Genomic DNA, 21,742 nt, shown 5'->3' on the forward strand with positions numbered 1-21,742 from the left:
TATATTTCTTAGCTGGTAAAAGATTCATGATTTTTATGTTTTGTTTCATTTTTAAGCTTTAATTCATGTTTCTTACTATCCTTCATCCTGCTTCTTTGCCCAGGATTCACAGTAATCAAGTAGTAAAGTATTTTTATTAATCAAAGACTTCAACAGTTGTGCAATTCTTTAATCATATTTCTTAATGATGAAGCAAAATTGGTTGGATTTTAAAATACTTCCCCACTATGCTTCTTTTGGTTAATATTGTTTTGGTTTAGAGAGAATAGGGAAGGCAAAGAAATATTTTGTTAGCCCTTTCCATTAAATATCAACCAGGAGATGAAGCAGCTTGGAAATGCTAGGGTGATATGGGGCACCTGGGTGGCTCAGTCGGTTAAATGCCTGACTTTGGCTCAGGTCATGATCTCAGGGTTCCTGAGTGCAGTCCCTGTGTCAGACTCTGTGCTGACAGCTCAGAGCCTGGAGCCTGCTTCAGATTCTGAGTCTCCCTCTCTCTCTGACCCTTCCCCTGCTCATGCCCTCTTTCTCTTTTAAAGATAAATAAACATTTAAAAAACTGCTAAGGTGATTTAATGGTAGCTCAAAGTTAATGGAAACGTAATATTCACAAAACCTTTTCCAACTTTAAATAAAAGGAAGTAAGGACAACAGTATTTTATAAGTATAAAGAGTATTGTCAACATAAGTCTTTGCTATATCAGGAAGAAGGTACTTAAAGGTTAGTTTGGGAAACAACAGGAGTTTCTTGAAAATTTAAAGTTTTAATGGAGCTTGAATCAGAAGTTTTAATTGTATATAACAACTCATTCGTGCACCTTAAGTCAAGGATGGTAGTTTTCTGTATGAATTTGGCCCTACCCCGTACCCTTGGATAAAAAATAAAGTATTTTAACAGTGAAAGATGTTTAAGCTCTGTTTAGAAGATTACTATTTGCCTTAAGTCAAAGGGATTTTCTTTGGTGGCAAATAAACAATAATAGATCTTGTAAAATGGCCATTTTTTTCCTGGAATTCTTCGAGCACATTGGGAATAGCATATGCAGTAGTGAATGCCAGTAAGTGTACTTCCACAGGATGGCAGTGTGGTAACGTTTTCATGATGTAATAAATGATTTACAACATTATTGGTATTGTGCATTTTCTTAAGAGTTCATTTACTCTGCTGGAAAGCTTTGTTCTTCTCTTTAAAAGGGTAAGAAAAGTAGGCTAACATGGATGGATGGAAAGTTGTGATAGTTGTAGATAGTAATTTGGTCAAGTTTCCTAGAGAGTTCATAGGAAGAATTAGTGGGGAATGATTGCATTCTATGGGTTTGTGTTGTTGAGGTCTTCCTAGAACAGTAGAGAATGGTACAAATGTTGTCTACTGCTTCTTCAGTGCGCATGTCAAGAAGGGGAGCTCTCTTTCTCCTCGAAGTTTTTATAGAGCTAAGGTTGTTTTCCTTTTTTTACGGATGTGACATGTACTTGTTTCATTGTATTGTGGTTATTTGTGTACATCTGATTTTCCCAATTAAATGTCTAACGCTTAGAGGATAGGATTGATCTTAAATAGAGTTTTTTGTGTCCTTAGAATGCCTGGACCATAATGACATAAAGTTAATATTTGAATGAATGAATTTGGTAATTTTTAAACACACTGTTAGATGCTATTGTACAGAGCGTAGAGTTCACTTTGTAGTAAAGATGATGTTTATTTTTAAGAATTGAGAGTTATTTCACTTTCTTTCTACCAAGTATATCTAATTCTTATTTTCTGCGTTTTAAAACCTGGCTTTGTAAATACGATTTAAGTTAAGGTATAGATATGTGTATCTAATTTTACAGACTCAATGAGAAGAACAATATTAAGCAAGATGAGTTTGTGATATTTTATATTACCTGGCAAGCACTCCTGATTTAATTAAATGGAAATACTTGTCTGTGTCCTAAAAAGTGCTGTTAGAAGCAACATCTATCCCCCAATGTAAACGTCTCAGGATCAGTGACCCCCAAAATATTTTAAAAAATAGGGAAGCATGAATCCAGTTCTTTTAAAAGAAAATGGTGATCTTTGGATTGTTGCATATATCACACTTAACAGCTTTGTATCACTGGTGCATGTCTGATATGGATAGGAGTATTCAAAATATTGTCGAACTTATTTCTGTTAATTCAGTTTTATCTGACATTAACCTCTGTTTACAAAATAAAACAAATTAATGTCCCACCTGGTCTTTTATATTTTCTGAGGTTGGGGTTCTTTTTCTTGAACTCCTCTCTGTCACTCATTATTAATTTGAATTCTAATGCATCTGCTTCTGTATAGAGTTTTTTTCTTTACTAATGTTAGTGTCTCTATGAAGTTGCATAAAACCTTGAATAAGTATGGAAATGAATTTGAGCAAATCCCTGAGAGGAAACTTCCATAGTTTCCAAGCAAGTGATTGCTAAAGTTTTTATATTGTTAAGCATAGTATAGTCCCATTTGAAGAGAGAGTATGAACATGAATGTGCTTATGTGTGCTCACCATATCTTTTAGTGATTAAGTCTGGAAAATGACTTAGAGAGGGAAGTAAATGGGCTAGAGACTTTTACTTTTTGTTTATTGTTGCTTTTACATTTAGAACAAACTAGTAATTCATAGAGACAGATGAAGATTTGTCTTTACCTTCTGGGATGGGGGGAGGGAGGCACAGCTGCTTACTGAATATGGAGTTTTCTTTTGGGATGAAGTTGTTTGGGATGAGAGAGTGGTGGTAGTTGCTTAACATTGTGAATGTACTAAATGCCTCTAAATTGTTCACTTTTAAATGATTATATATAAATTTCACTTCATTTTTTTAAGGCTTTATTTACTTTTTTTGTTCAGCATGTGCCATTTATCATACTTAATCCAAATTCTGTGACAGTGTTAGAACATTCAGTGCTCATTAGTGTTAGAAAAAGAAAGAGAAGTCTAGCCTAAGAGGTGATGGTGCTGTTTGGACATAAGTAGACTTACTTATAATTAAAATACATAAATGACAGAAGGTTTTCCCATGCCTGGCATTTCTAGATGTGCCTCTCTGTATTCAGTTATTGTCTAGGGTTTGATTTAGCAGCTCTAGGTACCTAATAAATGACCTGTCTAATAAAAGAATCTTAGGTTATTATTGTTGGGGAGGGTAATCTACAAATCTTTTTGGCCAAACCTCTCATTCTATAGTGAGGAAACTAAAATTTTTGTTAGGTAGTTGTTCAAAATCAAGATCACTTGTTCCCATTTTTTTTCTGATCTGTCTTTATGACTCTGTGCCAGGTCATCTACACAAGACTGATGGAAACATGCTGATGCTAGAAATCCTATCAACCCAATCGAGTGACAGTTTAAGTCACATAATATAGAAATTCTGATTTACTTAACTTTTATTGCATTTGTGTTCAAGTACCTCACTGAGGATAATTCCATTCCAACATTAACATGTCTAGAAAGCACATTATTAGGTGGATTGCTTCTGTAGTCTCATCTAGACAGCCAGTTCTCCATTGGCTTGAGGATATTGGAAAGTTTATTCATGTACACTGGTCTTTCCTATTAAATTTACTTCAGCTTCTTATCCTTTTCCTAACACCATAGTCCTCTCTTACACAGTTTGAGAGATAATATTTGAACCATTAGCCCATGATTTACCTTCTGTAGATGGGTTTCCTTTGAAAGCAAATAAACTCAACTAAGTTGAGGGAAGAGAAATGTGTGATGCTGAATGTTATGTTACAGTGTAGAATATGGATATGTATACTTTTAACAGTTCTCCTCCTAAATACACGCTCAGCTAATAGAATACTTTGCCAACAACTATTGATTGTACTTCATAAAATGATGTAAATAAGCTTTATCAATGGAACAGTTTTCAAATTAACTTATTTCATATGGGTTTTATCTTTATTTCTAAATAATTATCAATTACAATGATTCCAAATTCTAACTTTCTCTGTAATGCACTTAATCTAATAGTGACCTGTGAATATCTAAATGCAAAACAAGTCTATTACACAGATTCTCACCCCTCCCCCATTTCCCTGTACATTTATGTTGATACATAAGCCAAGAATACTATAATATATATTCAATGCCAAGAGCAAATTATTTTCCTTTAATATACCCTAATAAGTTCATTAACTGGTCTGTTTTATGGCTTGACTTCTGTATACTTAGTCCTTTTCTTTTATGACGGAAAACTTGGTGGACAGGGTTTTTTTTGTTTCTGATTTCTTAGAGGTACTATTAGAATGTTAGGCTATAAAAAGGATGTGGAATACTTGAGAGCTTTTGAGACAGTAGCAGCTATTCATGTATGATGAGGATAAGTATTCTTTATCTTTAGGTCATGCTTCAGAGTAATGCCGATAGGAACAGTGTTTACTTATTTATGTGTTACATAGCTTCTGGGCCATGTCAGTTCTTAATGATAGATTGAAATTTGATTCCGTATGAGGAAAAGGAAAGCAGCACCAGTCTCCTAAACTCTTCTAAATGATATTTTGCAAATTTAAACACTTACAATTTTTTTTAAAGATTGGCAGAAAGAATTTTCATGATTTATAGTATGTGATTAACGATTGAATATATATCAAATAGAGCAGTCATTTCAAGATTCTGTTCTTAAAATAAGGTTAAAGTTTGTTAAAAACATATGAGTTATGTTTGAAGTACTTAATGGTAGTAGTAAATTATCCTTATTTCCTATTTTGTCTTTATAGCATATAGCACTTTCTACATTGTGGGTTTAATATTATCCATGCAGATACCCTTTGTGGGATTCCAGCCAATCAGGACAAGCGAACACATGGCAGCTGCTGGTATGAAAAAATATTTATTTTCCTTTTTCTGGAGAATATATGAATGCATGACTGATCAGTCTTCAAGGGAATGAACTTTTTTTGGTGTGTGTTGTTTTTAATTTTCATCATACTGGTTCTGAAACATTGCCACTATAAAATGTGAATGTCGTTCGTTGAGACTTTTCTGGTACTGTGTTCCCAAATGCGCTTATTTTCCCAACTACTGTTGTTTTGAAAAGGGAAAATTTTGCCTAATCCATGTTATTTGCAGACACTAAATAACATACGCTTTGTTTAAACAAATATGAAGCAATGTATCTGTATACTGAGTTTACTGTGCCGCTGGGTTTGCATTTCAGCACGTTAAGATAGAACATTTTATAAATTTATGTGTCCCTTACATCTCTCAATTATTTTATCCACTGACTGAAATTAATGGCTTTTATATTGATTATGAAGCAATATAATATTCCTCTGTATAAACAGACTACTTTGACGTTATTAATCTAGGTCACAATTAACAAGATAATGGGAGAGCTTTGAATAAAACTTCAGATTCTCAACACAAGGTCATGACACCTATGGAAGTCTGTGGGTAGCTATTTTATTTGCAACATTTTATAAGTATCAGAATGTTTAACTCTAGCAGGATGTTCCATAGCTTGTATCAGATTCTAGGGTACAATCTTGAAACCCATCCCCTCCCAAATAGGTTAAGAATCCACACCTTACTGTTACAGAGCATCTTATGAATACTTTTACTTACATTTCTAATTTTTAAAATATATTTATTTATTTTTGAGAGAGGGCGAGTCGGGTAAGGGGAGAGAAAGAGGTAGACGGAATCCCGTGCAGGCTCCACACTGTCAGCATAGAGCACATTGCTGGGCTCGAACCTATGAAGGTCAGGCAGGACATGAGCCGAAATCACGAGTTGGAAGCTTAGTCAGCTGAGCCACCTAGGCACCTCCCTTACATTTCTAATTTGATATTATAAAATTACCAAGTAATTTGATAGAGAAATGCATATCCAGTTTTGATAAATATATCATTTATAGCAGTGTATGTGAAGATACACAATCATCTCACTTTTTATTTATATAGGTTATTATTTCCTAAAAATCTCTCTTTGTTTATACCTTACCTAACCATTCTAAAATGGTTAATATTGTGAAAAATAACTTTTATTACTAAATTTTTTAGAAGAAAAGTCAATATGCCATGTTGGATTTTAGAGTTTTTGTGTCTTTTTGTTTTACACTGAGTTCTTTTGTATTATGTTTTGTGTATTTTGACAATTGAATACTTTTTGCTATTACTGCTTTAATTTTATTGTAGCACTCACTCTTATGTTTAATAATTTAGAAACCTAACATAAGTGTGTAATTGAGGTCACGTCCTATCACTCAGCTATAAATAGTAACTATCAGGATTCTTCTGCTCCATATCATTTGTATCTTTCAGTAAATCTTAGGGCTATTATTTTTTAATGGCAATTCTATATTTTTTCTCCTTAGAAAACATGTCACTAAAATATAGGACAAGAGAGGAGTTTAATGTGATAAATAAGCTCTAATCCTTGAAATGAGATTGGTCTGGTCTGCATATGGGGAGTCTAATCATTTTAAAAAATAACAATTGTTTTAATTGCTTAACTGTCATTTGACAAAGGAAATGTTGGTTAGATGAAATGACTAGTCTTTGATATGTAAAGTACAGGGTATTCAAAAAACTCATCTAAATTAACATTTTAAAATATCTTCAGGAAAGTGCTTTGTTGACTATTCATATCACCCTTTTCTTTAATTAGGTGTCTTTGCATTGCTGCAAGCTTACGCCTTCTTGCAGTATCTGAGAGACCGGTTAACAAAACAAGAGTTCCAGACCCTTTTCTTTTTGGGTGTATCACTAGCTGCAGGTGCTGTGTTCCTTAGTGTCATCTATTTGACTTATACAGGTAGGTGTCATAACCTATAGATTGTAAATCCTGTCTCTAAATTATTCCAAAAGGTAATTCTTCTGCAAATTTTGTGCATTTTTCATTTATCCTAGTAGTTCAAATATTGTATTCTTTACAAAAAATATGAAAACAATAGTCAAAGGTGTTAAAATCTGAATAACACTACAAATTGTGATTTTTTTTTAAACTGTACCTTAATTTTGGTGCTTCAGGCTCTGATAAGTGTACTTTCAAACACCCTTCTCTTGATAGATGGAATAGGCCCAAACTGTATAAAATTCAAAGTTTCCAGTGTTACCTCCTGCAAGCTTGCCCTTTCTTGTGTGCATTACACTCTATCTCTTTCCAACTTCTAAACACTCCACCAAATCAGTTTCCATCTGCTCCTGGCGTAGCTCAGAATCAAGAAGGATTAATTGACAACAGTAAAGATGTTTAAAATCATCTTTGACCTTTATCTAAATTTGGCATACTGGATTAAATAATTTAGACATCTTCCCCCTTTTTAAGTGATCAAATGCTATCTTGATGTCTTAGCTTTATTTTGCTACTCAATTAGAAGTTTAAACAAGAATGGGAAAACATTGTACAGTTTTATCTGTCAACTTGTGTATCTCTGGAAATGTGATCTCCATGGATATTTGTTTTTGTGTGATTACTAACCTTATTTTATCTGACTGCCAGCTGTATGAAATATTTTGTCACCTACAAAAAAAACCAAATTCTTTTAATACTTTAACATAACAATCAGTAAACATAAACAGTAAATAGGCAGATTGATTTCCTCTACATTTTTCCTCCCAAGGTTACATTGCACCGTGGAGTGGCAGGTTTTACTCATTATGGGACACTGGGTAAGTGCAGATCAGTTTTTTGCCCTCATTATTTTAAAAAACCTCTGTTATATTTCAGTATCTCTGTCAGTACTTCGGTAGCGTTTCTGGAGTGTATCTAGCATACACTAGTGTAGTAAATGTTGACTACCTCGTAATTTTCTTTGTTTAAAATTCCTATTTAGAATACACCTTTAGTGTGTCACATGTAAGTCACACATTTCTTTTCTACATAGTCAGCCCCATATGTAACATTTGTGCACTTTTAATGATTTAGGGTAACATTTGTGCACTTTTAATGATTGAGTTTTGTTTTTAACCATTATATTCAGTTTCCATCTTCTAGTGATATTTAATTTTTAACTTTTAAGGTACAATGTTATAAGCCCATATGCCATAGATAAGAAGAAGACATTTAACTTTTTTCCTAATGACATATTATCCTAAGTTCCTTGCTGGATATTTTTAATCTATCAAATATAATTGAGGATACTTTGCTATTATAAAACAATAAAAATTTTGGTTTTAAGTTAGACAACTAGTTCAGTAACACCTGTCTCTAAAATGTTTTCCTAAGGATTAGAGTACAACCCATTGATGATAATTTATCATTTCCTCTTTCACTGTCTTCTTTGTTACTCCCTATGTGGCCCAATAAATCTGTTAATAAATAATTTATTGACTGGGCCTGCCCTTGGGCTTGATACCAGAAGGGCTCATGCCTGCGTCTAATTAAAGGTGTAAGCATATTATTTATAAATTACTGAAGCTGACATGTAGACACATATTTTAAGAGATTGTGGATCACCGAAAAGTTTGGGGAGACATCCCTGATTGTAGTTATTATGATTAGGTCAAACTTAAAAAAATTTTTTTTCTAACATTTATTTATTTTTGAGAGACACAGAGAGAGAACACAAGTTGGGGGTGATGGGGGGGATCAGAGAGAGAGAAATGGAATGTGCAGCAGGCTCCAGGCTCTGAGCCTTCAGCACAGAGCCCTACATGGGCCTTGAACCCACAAGCTATGAGATCATGACCTGAGCTGAAATCAGACACTTAACCAACTGAGCCACTCAGGCGCCCCTACAAGGTCAAATTTTTATTTTATGAGTCATACTTATTTGACCATTTGGGATCTCAGGTGTTTCAGGAGTAATTTGTTCGTTTCCCTCACCTACCTTTGCATCGTTTTGTTAAGAAAGATATCACCGGCAATATGGTATCTTAATGGATAAGGTATTTCTGCTAGTAATAAGTCCAAAAGAGTGAAACTTGTTGATACAAACGTAGGAGATGATAAGCAAACTGCAGGTAATTCCTATTTGAGTGAAGATTTTTGTATTAAAGTCAGAACCAACACTTTTATAACTGGTTTTATGTAAGTCTTCCAATTTTAGGGGTGGCATATTGGTTTTTAGTTTTACCAACGTAGACTAGATTTATTTCCAGTTAGCAGGTTCCATTGGAACATACTTCTAAGCAAGAAAAGGTGGGGAATAGGAACCATGTTTACAGTCCAAGGAAATTTTTTCATCTAAAAGAAGCTCCTTCCTATTTTAATTTTAAACAATATTAACTTTTTAAATACCAGGTATGCAAAAATACACATTCCAATTATTGCATCAGTGTCTGAACATCAACCTACGACCTGGGTGTCTTTCTTCTTTGATCTACATATTCTTGTGTGTACCTTCCCAGCAGGCCTATGGTTCTGCATTAAAAATATCAACGATGAAAGAGTATTTGGTAAGAGATTTTTAATCACTGCTTTGATTTGGAACAGTTTGTTTATTTTCTTTATTGAGATTATCACTTTAAAGTTTTATTTCTCTTTGCTTGGGTCTTTACATATTCAAGATAAATTTCCTCTCATTTTGCGTGTTTAGCCAAGAAAAATTCAGTGGATTTGTGTTATATAGATATACTCATATTATTAACTGTTCTAATTTAGAACTAGTATATAAATTTCACTTGATGATGCTTTCTGAGAGATTAATGCTACTTATAGATCATGGCTGAGAATTGGAAATTATAACTTTGTTGACAGTATAGTCTTTATTTTCTATATTAGATCTGATTACAGGGGCGCCTGGTTGGCTCAGTTGGTTAAGCCTCCGACTTCGGCTCAGGTCAGATCTCACGTTTGTGGGTTCGAGCCCCGCGTCGGGCTCTGTGCTGACAGCCAGCTCAGAGCCTGGAGCCTGCTTCCAGTTCTGTGTCTCCTTCTCTCTCTGCCCCTCCCCCTCTCATGCTCTGTCTCTCTCAGTATCAAAAATAAAACATTAAAAAAAAAATTAAAAAAAAAAAAAGAGTTGCTGATTACATAGGAAGAAGTTCGCATGGGAATCCATTGCCCAAATTTCAATGTAAAAAGAATCATCTTTAAGTAAACATCCTCTTCACTGATAGATTTGTGTATATTTCCAACTAAAATGACAGTAATACAGATTAATGACATTCAAAATATAAGTAGGCAAAATAAGCAGATACCAGAGACCTTTACATGATTCAGTCATCACAGGAAGTGTGTTGTGGCTGTTTTGCATGTGTTAAAACGTGAAACTTTAAAAAGGTTTTTAACATGCTCAGGGTCACACAGGCAAACATTTTTTAGTACCAGGATTTGAACTTGTACAAGTATGATGCATAAACCATGAGAGACACTCAAGTTACTATTCGAGAGTAGAGTCAGAAGAGGAAAAATAGCACCTGCCTGTGTTATAACCAAGGATGGCATTCCTTCATGCCTTGTTTATGTAGATCATTGGACTCTGGATAAGGCCATATTAATATCCTGTCATTAAGAAGGATTTAGCTTAAACATTTTGCCCACCTCATTACTTAGGAATTTCAATCCCAGATATATGCATACCCAAGAGAAGTGAGTGCATATGTCCAACAAAGGACATCTTTAAGAGTGTACATAGCAACTTTATCCCTAATAACCCCTAATTAGAAACATTCTGAAGATTATCAGCAGTAGAACAGATTAATAAATTCTTATGTGTTTGTGCAATATAATCGAAATGTGCAATATAATCGAAATGTGCAATATAATCGAAAAATAGCATGGATAGAAGCATCTGATGGGTGGTTCAATCAGTTGAGTGCCTAGCTCTTGATATCAGCTTGCCCTCCTTCCCTCCCTCCCCTCCCTCACCTCTTCTCTCCTCCCCCGACCCCTCCCCCTTTGCCCACACTCAACTCTCTTTCTCAAAAAGAAAAGAAGAGCATGGGTAAATAAAAAAATAAATAGTACGGAAGAGAACATTTTTATATAATTTCTATTTTAAGAAGTTCAGGAATAAAGAAAACTGAATTAATGTTTTAGAAGTTCAAATAGTGATTACCTTTTTTTTTATGCAGGGGGAGGGCATCTGTTTAGTGGGAAGAGGCACGAGGGGTCCTTCTGAGGGTGAGACACAAGTGTTCTCTAGTTTGGTATTGGTGGTCATTACATAGATGTGTGCATATGTAAAAACGCGTTGAGCTATACACTTAAGAATACGGTATAATCTATTGTTTAGTCAGAAGAAATGAGTTGCAAATGAGATAAAGAGTTTGTAAGTCTCTTGGCAGTAACTTTACAGGTTCCTCCTTTGGTTAATAAATTGTATTCTTCTCATCCCATTCTTAACTCTGTTATTTTGAGAGACCACAAATGAGAGGGGCAGAGAGAGGGAGGGAGATAGAAGCAGGGCTCACCTGAAGCAGGGCTCGAGATCAGGAACTGTGAGGTCACGACAGGATCACGACCTGAGCCAAAGTCAGATGTCTGACTGACTGAGCCGCCCAGGCTCCCCACCCCGTTCTTACTTTAAAGCAGGCTAGATACCAGATACTTGTATTGGCTTTGCATAGACTCTTCGCTTCTATACATTTATTGAGCCTAATAGTATAATTCACCAAATAAGGTTTTCATCTGTCAGTGGTTGATTTCCTAATGTGTGATCCTGTTAACAAATAATGAATTGTCATCTTTCCCGCAATATTAAATTTAAATCTAATAATAAAATGTAAGTCCTGATACATTTGCCTAAAACTGTTGACACATAATGTTCAGTCCACTTGACTTACAGTTTCTAAATATGACTGTTAAAATGGTTGGTATTAATCAGTGTAAAAACAATTAGCCTTTTTATCTCTTTTTATGAGATGTTTGTCTCTTTTTAACTCTGGTTTATTTTTAGCTTTGGTAGCATTAAATTTTGAGTTGAGTTTCCTGGGAACATCTTCTGAAGTGTCATAAGAGAACTTGTCTTTGCAGTTGCTCTGTATGCAATCAGTGCTGTCTATTTTGCCGGCGTAATGGTGCGGCTGATGTTGACTTTGACTCCGGTCGTCTGTATGCTGTCTGCAATTGCCTTCTCAAATGTTTTTGAGCACTATTTGGGGGATGACATGAAAAGGGAAAACCCACCTGTGGAAGACAGCAGTGATGAGGATGATAAAAGAAACCCAGGAAATTTGTATGATAAGGTGGGAATCTAAGTAAGGCCTTTACATTTTTTATGTTTCATTTTTTCTACTGTGGTAAGAATTATACATATTAAGAAAAAGGATTTAGGCAGCCTGTGACATTTTTATTTGGTCTCTACTGTTTGCCTCAAAATTTGGATCCTGTTTGGTCTTTTAGCTTAAAAGAAAATACAGTGCAATCAGAGAAGGAATTCTCCTTTCCTACTGTCGGGTTTTCTCTAAAACTTGTCCACTTTTGAGAGTAGAAACCTTGTACCCTACTTACACAAAATTTTGCATTTCTGAAACTTATGTGTACAAGTGCTTATCCTTTAGGTCCATATTCAGTGTAAACTTTTAAAATATTTTGTTGATTGAAAAGTATAATAAAGGTAATAAAGCCTCTACTTTGTTAGCAGCAAGTTGCTGGGCAGCATGATGGAATTCATTGGAACATGTCACGTAACACAGCAGGAGTATATTTGATTCAGGAATAGAAGAGACTTGTAAGAATTAGGGCACTTGTTTTGGATGACTTTTTTTTTTTATCCCAAGTTACTTATTTTCACAAGGAAGGGGCAAGAAATTTCATGAAAAACTTAGGGCTGCTTCAGGAGCACGCGTGTCATCCTGGCCCAGGAGCCTGTCCTCGTCATCTCCGGACCATGCGGTTTTAGTCTGTGCTGCCGGAGCAAGCGCTTGGACAACATGTTAAACTTTACTATTTGGATATTAACTAGGTTTTTAAATACCAACAATCAGTGAAACTTCCTGGTATAAATATTAACTTTAAGCAAAAGTCTTCTTTTCCTTATTATAGGTCCAATACAATTCATACAAATTTGTGTTAATTCTTGCTTTTGTGGTAGTTGTTTTGTATTTCAATTGAGAGCCTATGAGTCTGTCCTTTTGGTTTGGGGTGGGATTTTTTTGTTGTTGCTTTAAAAAATGTAATCTTAACAAGTCTTATTTTGTTATTTTGGGGTTTTGGTAATTAGATAAATTCTGATAATGCTGGTTTTTCCAATACTAAAGTCCTATAGATCTGAATTATAGGTGGACATTGTCATTTTCAGGATAAGAAATTCAGATTTTATAAGAAAATGTTGCCAGAATGAGGCTTTTGGTTATCTCCTTTGTTTTTCTGTTTGTTTCATTTGTATTTAAATAAAGCATAAGGGCACCTGGATTTGAAAGCTTCTTACCAGAGATATTTTGCTCTGTAATCAGTAGCCTTCTCATTAACATTGAACTTTAGACTCTACCTTGATAATTTTTAGAAAGCATTGAATCACCCACACAAGAATACCTGATAATTGTACAATTTCTTCAAAGAATTAAATTGATTTAACATTTTCCCTGAGTGTTTTAATAAAACAAGACAAATGATGGACTAGTCTAACCAGTATTTCATATCTTCAGGCAGGTAAAGTGAGGAAACATGTAACTGAGCAGGAAAAAACTGAAGAGGGATTAGGTCCTAATATAAAAAGCATTGTCACCATGTTGATGCTGATGCTATTGATGATGTTTGCAGTCCACTGTACCTGGGTCACAAGCAATGCCTACTCCAGTCCAAGTGTGGTCCTTGCCTCTTACAATCATGATGGGTAAGAAAGTAACTTGGCTCCAAAAGGGTTTTATACCTACCCTGTTTTTCTGTCTCAGAAGATAGAATGGTGTTTGTGAGGCTCTGCATTTGAATCTACATGTTTGTCTTTCACCCTCCACCCCGTACACACTCCGCCTCAGCTTCTGCTTCACTTGGGTACTTGTTAGACTTACAGAATATCAGGCCCCATCCAGAACCACTAATCCAGAATCTGCTATTTTCTCAATATAGCCAGTGATCTGTGTGCATATTACAGTTTTATAAAGCACTACGAGCTCTTCATGGACGTTTCTCCCTCCCTATTGTTGAGGCTTTTAAAACATGAGATTGTTTAATGGTTTAGCACCTCAAGATTTTAAGTTACCCTCTTCACATTTAAGATCTTAGTTACAAGAATATTGTGCTTCTTTTCAGCACGAGGAATATCTTAGATGATTTTAGAGAAGCTTACTTTTGGCTAAGGCAAAATACAGATGAACATGCCCGAGTGATGTCTTGGTGGGATTATGGCTATCAGATAGCTGGAATGGCTAATAGAACTACTCTGGTGGATAACAACACCTGGAATAACAGCCACATAGCACTGGTAAGAATTTGATTAAAGATTAAAAATTATAAATCTTTATTACTCGGCTTCACTTGTGATTAAGTAGAGAATGTGGTTAAAAGTATTCTTTCCTGAATTCTCAAAATAACTCTCCACATGTGTATTGAACAAAATGAATTCCAGGTATGCTATCTATTTTGTTTTTAAGAATGGTATTTACTTGGGGTCCCTGGCTGGCTCAGTCAGTAGAGCATACGACTTTTGATCTCCGGGTCATGAGTTCAAGCCCCATATTGGGCATGGAGCCTGCTTAAAAATGAAAACAAAATGGTATTTACTTAAGCTTCATTCAGAATTGTAGGCTCATTTCTGGCATATTACATCATATGTTTAGCTCACTGAAGAATTCAGCAAAATCTGAGACTTACTGTTTAACTTGTATTTTCCATTTTTAAATTAAAATTATTTGCAAGGATGTAAAGCCAAAGGTACTTCATTTTATGGGCATGTAAATTATGTCCACTCAAATAAGTAATTTGCATAAATTAAGGTAATCCCCTCTCTGTTCTCTAAAGATTTTAAGTAGATAATGGATGTTAACCAAATGAGTTCTGTATGTAGTAGCATTGTAGCAAGTCATTGGACTTCCCGCAGACTGAGAAGAATACATTTATACTAGCTAGATTGCTGTTGATCCCTGGCCTTGAAGTTCAGGGTCATTGTATTTCTTATAGGCTTGCCTGCTTTTATATTAAAATATTAATTTCATGAAATTTAATTATTAGAACATGTGTTCAGATTTTGACATTTCTGCTGTAATTGGTTCTATTAAGTGAGATCCTTATAAATCTTGGTAAATTTGCTGACTTCACAGCAAATCATTTCTTTAAAAAGAATTCCATGTAAATCAAACTCTTGAGGTATATTTCACCCAATGTACATTTTTATTTTTAGTGTATTATGGGACTAAGTATATAATTCTCATTTTTTATTCTAAAGGTAGGAAAAGCTATGTCTTCAAATGAATCAGCAGCCTACAAAATCATGAGGAGTCTGGATGTAGATTATGTTTTGGTTATTTTTGGTGGAGTTATTGGCTATTCTGGTGATGACATCAACAAGTTTCTTTGGATGGTTAGGATAGCTGAAGGGGAGCATCCAAAGGACATTCGGGTAAGAAACTAGATCATTCCATATGTGTGAAAGGCAGTTCTCAGGGTCCCGAGTAATTTTTTATCATGCTAGCTGTATCATACTTGTTTTTGTCATCTTATCCCCAAATTCATCCCTCACTCTTACTTTACAATTTATTACAGATATACTATGAGCCTTTTTCGCAGGTTTAAAACTTTTGAAATTCATCCCTGGTACTTCTAGTCTCCCCTATGAAACCGTCCTTTCTCAAGACTCTTGATTTTTACTTCTTCACAGCCTCTCACTTCTGCCCTTTCTTTCCACTTTCATTGCTTCCACTCTGATACTAATGCTTATGATTGTAAGCCTGACATAGGACAGTAACCTTGAAATTGCTGTGCTTTATTTTAATCTTGTTTCCTCTCCCTATCTAATATGACATTGATCATGTCACTTTCCAGCTTAAATGCCTTTAGTAGATTAAGGGCCTTGAAATCAGAGAGACATGCGTTGAAACGAAAACCCCGCACTGTCAGCTTGGTGCTATGGACAGCTGCTTCTTGGCCAGTCAGCATTACATGCTTGAAGCTTGAGGTCTCATTCTTGGTTCTGGTGTTATGCTGATTAAGGTTGCCTAAGATTATCACTGAAGAGGAGTCCAGGAATAGTTAATTTGTGGTGCTCTTATGAAAATTTGTAGTAATGTGGATGAAGCTCAACCTCGTGGCTGGTATGAAATAATCTCTGGAATGAAGCAGTGGAGTAAGATGCAAACTCCTTAGCTTGGAACGTAAACCCCTTAGTGCTTCACTTTCCTTGGCTGGCCTCTTATCCCTCTGCCAACTTTTTTCCATCTGTCAGTCTACTCTAGTCCATGAAATTGGCCTTGTGGTTTCTTTCTTTGACTTGTATTATACCTGTGTTGATATACTCTTCTCTTTCTTGGAATACTTTCCCCACCACATATGTGTCCACTTTCCAGAAGCCCTTCTCTTGCGCGTCTGTGTATTTATTCATCATCAAATCACATGCAGCCTGTTCTTTTAGTAGATTTTAAGATATGTCTCCCTCTCAGTGTGAGCTCATAGAGGATTGGCACCCAGCATTGTGGTTTACATGATGAAGGGGCAAAAGAGGAGAGTAAGATTCACCAGTGACCCAGAATCAAAGAACCTTTTGGGAAAATGTATGTATGTGTGTCATGTGACAGGGACAAAGTAAAGCCCTCAACCTTCTATTAAAATGTAAATGCTATGATGTTTTCCCTTAATTACGATTTTAAAACATTACCTCATTGTATTAATAATTTTCCCAGTATGTGATTTTCATTTGTGGATTTGTTTTTTAACATTGTTAAAGTTGTGACATGATAAATCTAGTTTTCATGCTTTTTAAATATAGTGGTTTTGAAATTTGAGAATAGGTAATACATTCACATCGTTCAAAAAATAAAATATAAAGAGATACACAATAAAACTTACCCCTCCTTCAGGAAAAGCAAAAGTCCATGGTAATTACGTAGTGTTTTCCTCTGATTTCTTATTCAAGCATAGAAGTAGTAGCAAAATACACACCTTGTTTTTGCTTTTTTTTTTTTTTTTTCCACTTTGCAGTGTATCTTGAAGACCTTCCCATATTAGGGTATGGAGAGCCTTCTCCATTCCTTTATTGCAGATCTGCAGTGTGGTTCGTTGTGTGTGCACCATGGTTTATCTAACCTTTCCCTACGGATGGACAGTTAGATTGTGTCCAGGTTTTTAGTCTTATGAACAGTGGTATAATGAGTTATACTTTTTGCATTCATTATTTTGCCCATATATCAGTATGTAGGATAAATTCCTAGACAAGGAATTTCTGTCGCCAAATTGGTACTCTTTGAGATTAATAAATAAATTTGATGTAATCCCAATAAAAAACTACCACAAGAGTTTTCTAAACATTTCTCCTCCCCAACCAAAGAACTGATTTTAGAGTTCTTAGAGAAAAATAATGAACATTTAGGAAAACTCCAAAAAGCTGTAATGCAGTTGGAGAGGGCTAGGCTACCTGCTATTAAACCATAGTGTTGGTACCATTCTTTTTAAATAATTGAGGTCTTATAACATGGTTTAAAGTCTGTTCTCCCTCACTCCAACAAAGACTCGTTCCTTTCTTGTGTTTTCTTATGCACTCTTGTTTATTTTTTATAAATGATTTCTAGACTTGGCAAAAAAAAAAACACCCACTATGTCATACTTCTGCAGGTTTCTTTTAGAGGTCATGTTAAATTTATAAATTAATCTTCTATACCATATTTTTTGATATGTAAGCTTTTTGAAGATGCTTCAAAAGCTGCCTCTGTAAGGGAGAAAAGGGAGGGAACTGGTAGCTTTGAATGTTACATTGAATTGACAGAAATTTAATTTCATTCCTATAGGAAAGTGACTATTTCACCCCACAAGGAGAATTCCGTGTAGACAAAGCAGGATCGCCCACGCTATTGAATTGTCTTATGTATAAAATGTCGTACTACAGATTTGGAGAAATGCAGGTTGGTTATATCAGTTCTTACATAATCTTATTTTTAAACTAGTCTTGTTTGCTTCTTGAAAACAGGATAATGAATGTTATAGTTGTGCTGTGAAGAAAAATCTGCTTATCTAAAGATTCTGTATCCCCACCCCTTAAATTTAGATTTCTGAAACTATGAAAAGTTAGGGGGAAGATATTTTAGAACAAAGATTTCTTCCAAAATATTAACCCTAGGTTGAGATCCCACCTTTGCTTCCCATTTCACCTTTTGACCTCATGCCTTTGGAAGACATTGTTCTGTAGAGGAGAGGTCTTCTAGGTAGGAAGCAATGTGATCTTGAGTGGGTTACATTGCTCCTCATGGAAAAAGCCTGAAATTAAAGATTTTAGTTTACAGAGTCACTTCAGATACTATCTCTATCCCTGTTCTCTTATCACAGCTAGTTAGGACTATCTGGGTGAGAGTTTCCTAGAATATTAGAATGATGTGGATACAAAAGCTTAATGGTTCATAAAATGAATGAGTGTACAAAGAGATATTGTGGCAACAAGAAAACACTGGACCTTCTGCCATAATGCCTGGGCTTTAGATCTGGCTCTTTTGGGTTTTATGACCCTTGGACAAGCTGCATTCCCTGGACTGATTTTTTTCCCTTGACTGTATATAATGGGGGTTAGGCTGATAACTTGATTTTTGAGGTTCTCTGTAGCTCTTATATTGCATGACTAATAGTACCAAGTTATATCTTCAAATTAAGATTTCAGTGAATACTGCCTGATTTCATATTGTTTTCTAATTAAGTTGATACTAGAAGGCAGAGGAAAAATTGCTTGTCAAACATTATACAGATACCAGGAGTCAAGGTAATGTTTCATCATTATTCATTTAGAATTACTCTAGAGATGAGTAAGCAGCAAGATGGCAGAGAAGTAGGGAGTTCTGTACTTCCTGCCTGCATCTTTCAAACAAAGAAGGGCTGAAGCAAAAAGACTCTACTGCAAGAGTCTGGGAGGAAAAGAGACGCAGTCCAGTAAAAAGACAGCCTCATAGGGCTACCTCAAGAAACAAGCCAACATACACAAGGTGGAGAGTCCCAGATATCACTACGAGTAGGGAAATAAAATAACCAAAGTCTCAACAAGAGAGACCAAGAGACACCATTAAAAGAATACTTCCTGAATGGATAGTCAATGAGCCTCCTTTAATGTAGCAGAAATCACAGGTGCAGAGCACATAACAAGCTATTAAAACTGACAAGAGGCAGAAAGCTAGCCAAAATGATGAAACAGAAGAACTCTCCTCTAAAGAAATTCCAGGAAGAAGTGACAGCTAAAGAATTGGTCAAAACAGATATAAGCAACATAACTGAAAAAGAATTCAGAACAATAGTTATAAAATTAGTCACATGGAAGACATCGGAGAAACTATTGATACAAAAACTATAGACATTAAAAATAGTTGTGATGAATTAAAAAATGCTATAAATGAGGTGCATAATAAAATGGAGGTGGCCACTGCACGGACCAAAGAGGCAGAGAGGAAAATAGGTAAATTAGAAGACAGAATTATAGAAAAAGAGATAAATTGATCCAGGAGCACAAAAGGAGAATTTGAGAACTGAGTGATGCAGTCAGATGGAATGATATCCATATCCTAGGAATTCCTGAAGAAGAAGAGAGAAAGGCTCTGAAGGGGTACTTGAACAAATTATAGTTGAGAACTCCCTCAAACTGGGGAAGGAAACACATTGAAATCCAAAGGCACAGAGAACTCCTCTCAGATGTAACTTGACTCAACCTTTGGCACAACATATCATAGTGAAACTGGCAAAATATAAGGATAAAGAGAGAATTCTGAAAGCACCTAGGGATAAAAGGGCCTTACTGTACAAAGGGAGACATATCAGGGTGGTTGCAGACCTATCTACTGAAACTTGGCAGGCCAGAAGGGAATGGCAGGAAATTTTCACTGTGATGAGCCAAAAAAATATGCAGCCAAGAATTCTTAATTCAGCAAGCCTGTCATTCAGAATAGAAGAAGAGATAAAAATTTTCCCAAACAAACAAAAATTGAAGGAATTCCTTACCACTAAACCAGCCCTATAAAAATCCTAAGAGAGACTCTATAAGGGAGATGTTGCAAAGAACACAAGGTACCAGAGACACCACTACAATCCTGAATTTTACAGAGAACACAATGAATCTAAACCCATATTTTTCAGTAATAACACTGAATGTAAATGGACTAAAGGCTCCAATCAAAAGACATAGGGTATCAGAATGGATTACAAAAAAAACTAGATCCATTTATTTGCTGTCTACAAGAGACTCATTTTAGACCTGAGGACACTATCAGATTGAAAGTGAAGGGATAGAGAAATATCTATCATGCTACGTGAAATCAAAAGAAAGCTGGAGTAGCCATACTTATATTGGACAAACTGGACTTTAATGTTAAGGCAGTAACAAGAGATGAAGAAGGGCATTATATAATAATTACAGGGTCTTTCCATCACGAAGAGCTAACAATTATAAATGTCTTGCACACTGAACTCGGGAGCACCCAAATACATAAAATAATCACAAACGGAAACAGTCTTATTGATAAGAATGTGCTGATTGCAGGGGACTTTAGTAATCCACTTACAGCAAAGGATACATCAACTACACAGAAAATCACTAAAGAAACAATGGACCTGAATGACACATTGGAACAGATGGATCTGATAGATGTATTTAGAACTCTACATCCTAAGGCTATGGAGTTCACTTTCTTCTCGAGTGCACATGGTACGTTCTCCAATATAGATCACATACTGGATCATAAAGCAGCCCTCAGAAAATATAAAAGAATTGAGATTATACCATGAGTACTTTCAGATCACAATGCTATGAAACTGGAAATCAACCACAGGAAAAAGTCTGGAAAACCTCCAAAAACATGGAGGTTAAAGAACACCCTACTAAAGAACAAATGGTCCAATCAAGCAATTGGAGAAGAAATGTTAAAATATATGGAAACAAATGAAGATGAAAATAAAACAACCCAAACTCTGGGATGCAGCAAAGGCAGTCCTAAGAGGAAAGTATATAGCAATCCAGGCCTATTTAAAGAAATTAGAAAAAGCACAAATACAAAATCTAACAGAGCACCTAAAGGAACTAGAAGAGGAGCAGCAAGAGCACCCCAAACCCAGCAAAAGAAGAGAAATAATAAAGATCAGGGCAGACATAAACATTATATTGAGTCCAAAAAACAGTTAAACAGATCAATGAAACCAAGAGCTGTTTTTTTGAAAAAATAAAATTGATAAACCTCTAGCCAGGTTTCTTAGAAAGAGAGAACACCCAAATAGAATCACAAGTGAAAATGGATCTATAACAACTAATCCCTCAGAAATACAAGCAATTATTAGGGAATACTATACAAAGTTATAGACCAACAAACTGGACAACCTAGAAGAAATAGACAAATTCCTAAACATACACACACTACCGAAATTCAAATGGGATATACTAGAAAATCTGAACAGACCCATAACTATTAAAGAAATGGAATCAGTCATCAAAAATCTTCCAACGAATAAGGTGGCTTCCCTGTGGAATTCTACCAAACATTTAAATCAGTTAATACCTCTTCTTCTCAAGCTATTCCAAAAAATAGAAATGGAAGGAAAACTTCTGTACTCATTCTACGAAGCCAGCATCACTCTGATTCCCAAACCAAACAGTGACCCAGCAAAAAAGAGAACTACAGGCCAATATCCTTGATGAATAAGAATGCAGAAATCCTTAACAAGACGCTAGCAAATCAAATTCAACAGCATATAAAAAGAATTATTCACCATGATCAAGTGGGATTCATTCCTGGGTTACA

The 21,742-nt window shown here is 35.3% G+C and overlaps 1 protein-coding gene across 1 annotated transcript in view; it reads left to right on the plus strand.

The window, feature by feature from the left end:
• STT3B (STT3 oligosaccharyltransferase complex catalytic subunit B) overlaps window positions 1-21,742 on the plus strand; it is a 59,560-nt gene that overhangs the window by 28,992 nt on the left and 8,826 nt on the right. The window contains exons 5-13 of the mRNA XM_029940383.1: window positions 4,727-4,825; window positions 6,618-6,764; window positions 7,573-7,621; window positions 9,195-9,349; window positions 11,871-12,082; window positions 13,484-13,671; window positions 14,088-14,259; window positions 15,220-15,393; window positions 17,771-17,884. Coding sequence (XP_029796243.1) covers window positions 4,727-4,825; window positions 6,618-6,764; window positions 7,573-7,621; window positions 9,195-9,349; window positions 11,871-12,082; window positions 13,484-13,671; window positions 14,088-14,259; window positions 15,220-15,393; window positions 17,771-17,884 — 1,310 coding nt within the window. The remainder of the gene's footprint in view (window positions 1-4,726; window positions 4,826-6,617; window positions 6,765-7,572; window positions 7,622-9,194; window positions 9,350-11,870; window positions 12,083-13,483; window positions 13,672-14,087; window positions 14,260-15,219; window positions 15,394-17,770; window positions 17,885-21,742) is intronic.

The sequence above is a fragment of the Suricata suricatta genome, chromosome 5, assembly GCF_006229205.1.
Source record: "Suricata suricatta isolate VVHF042 chromosome 5, meerkat_22Aug2017_6uvM2_HiC, whole genome shotgun sequence".
Taxonomy (NCBI): Eukaryota; Metazoa; Chordata; class Mammalia; order Carnivora; family Herpestidae; genus Suricata; species Suricata suricatta.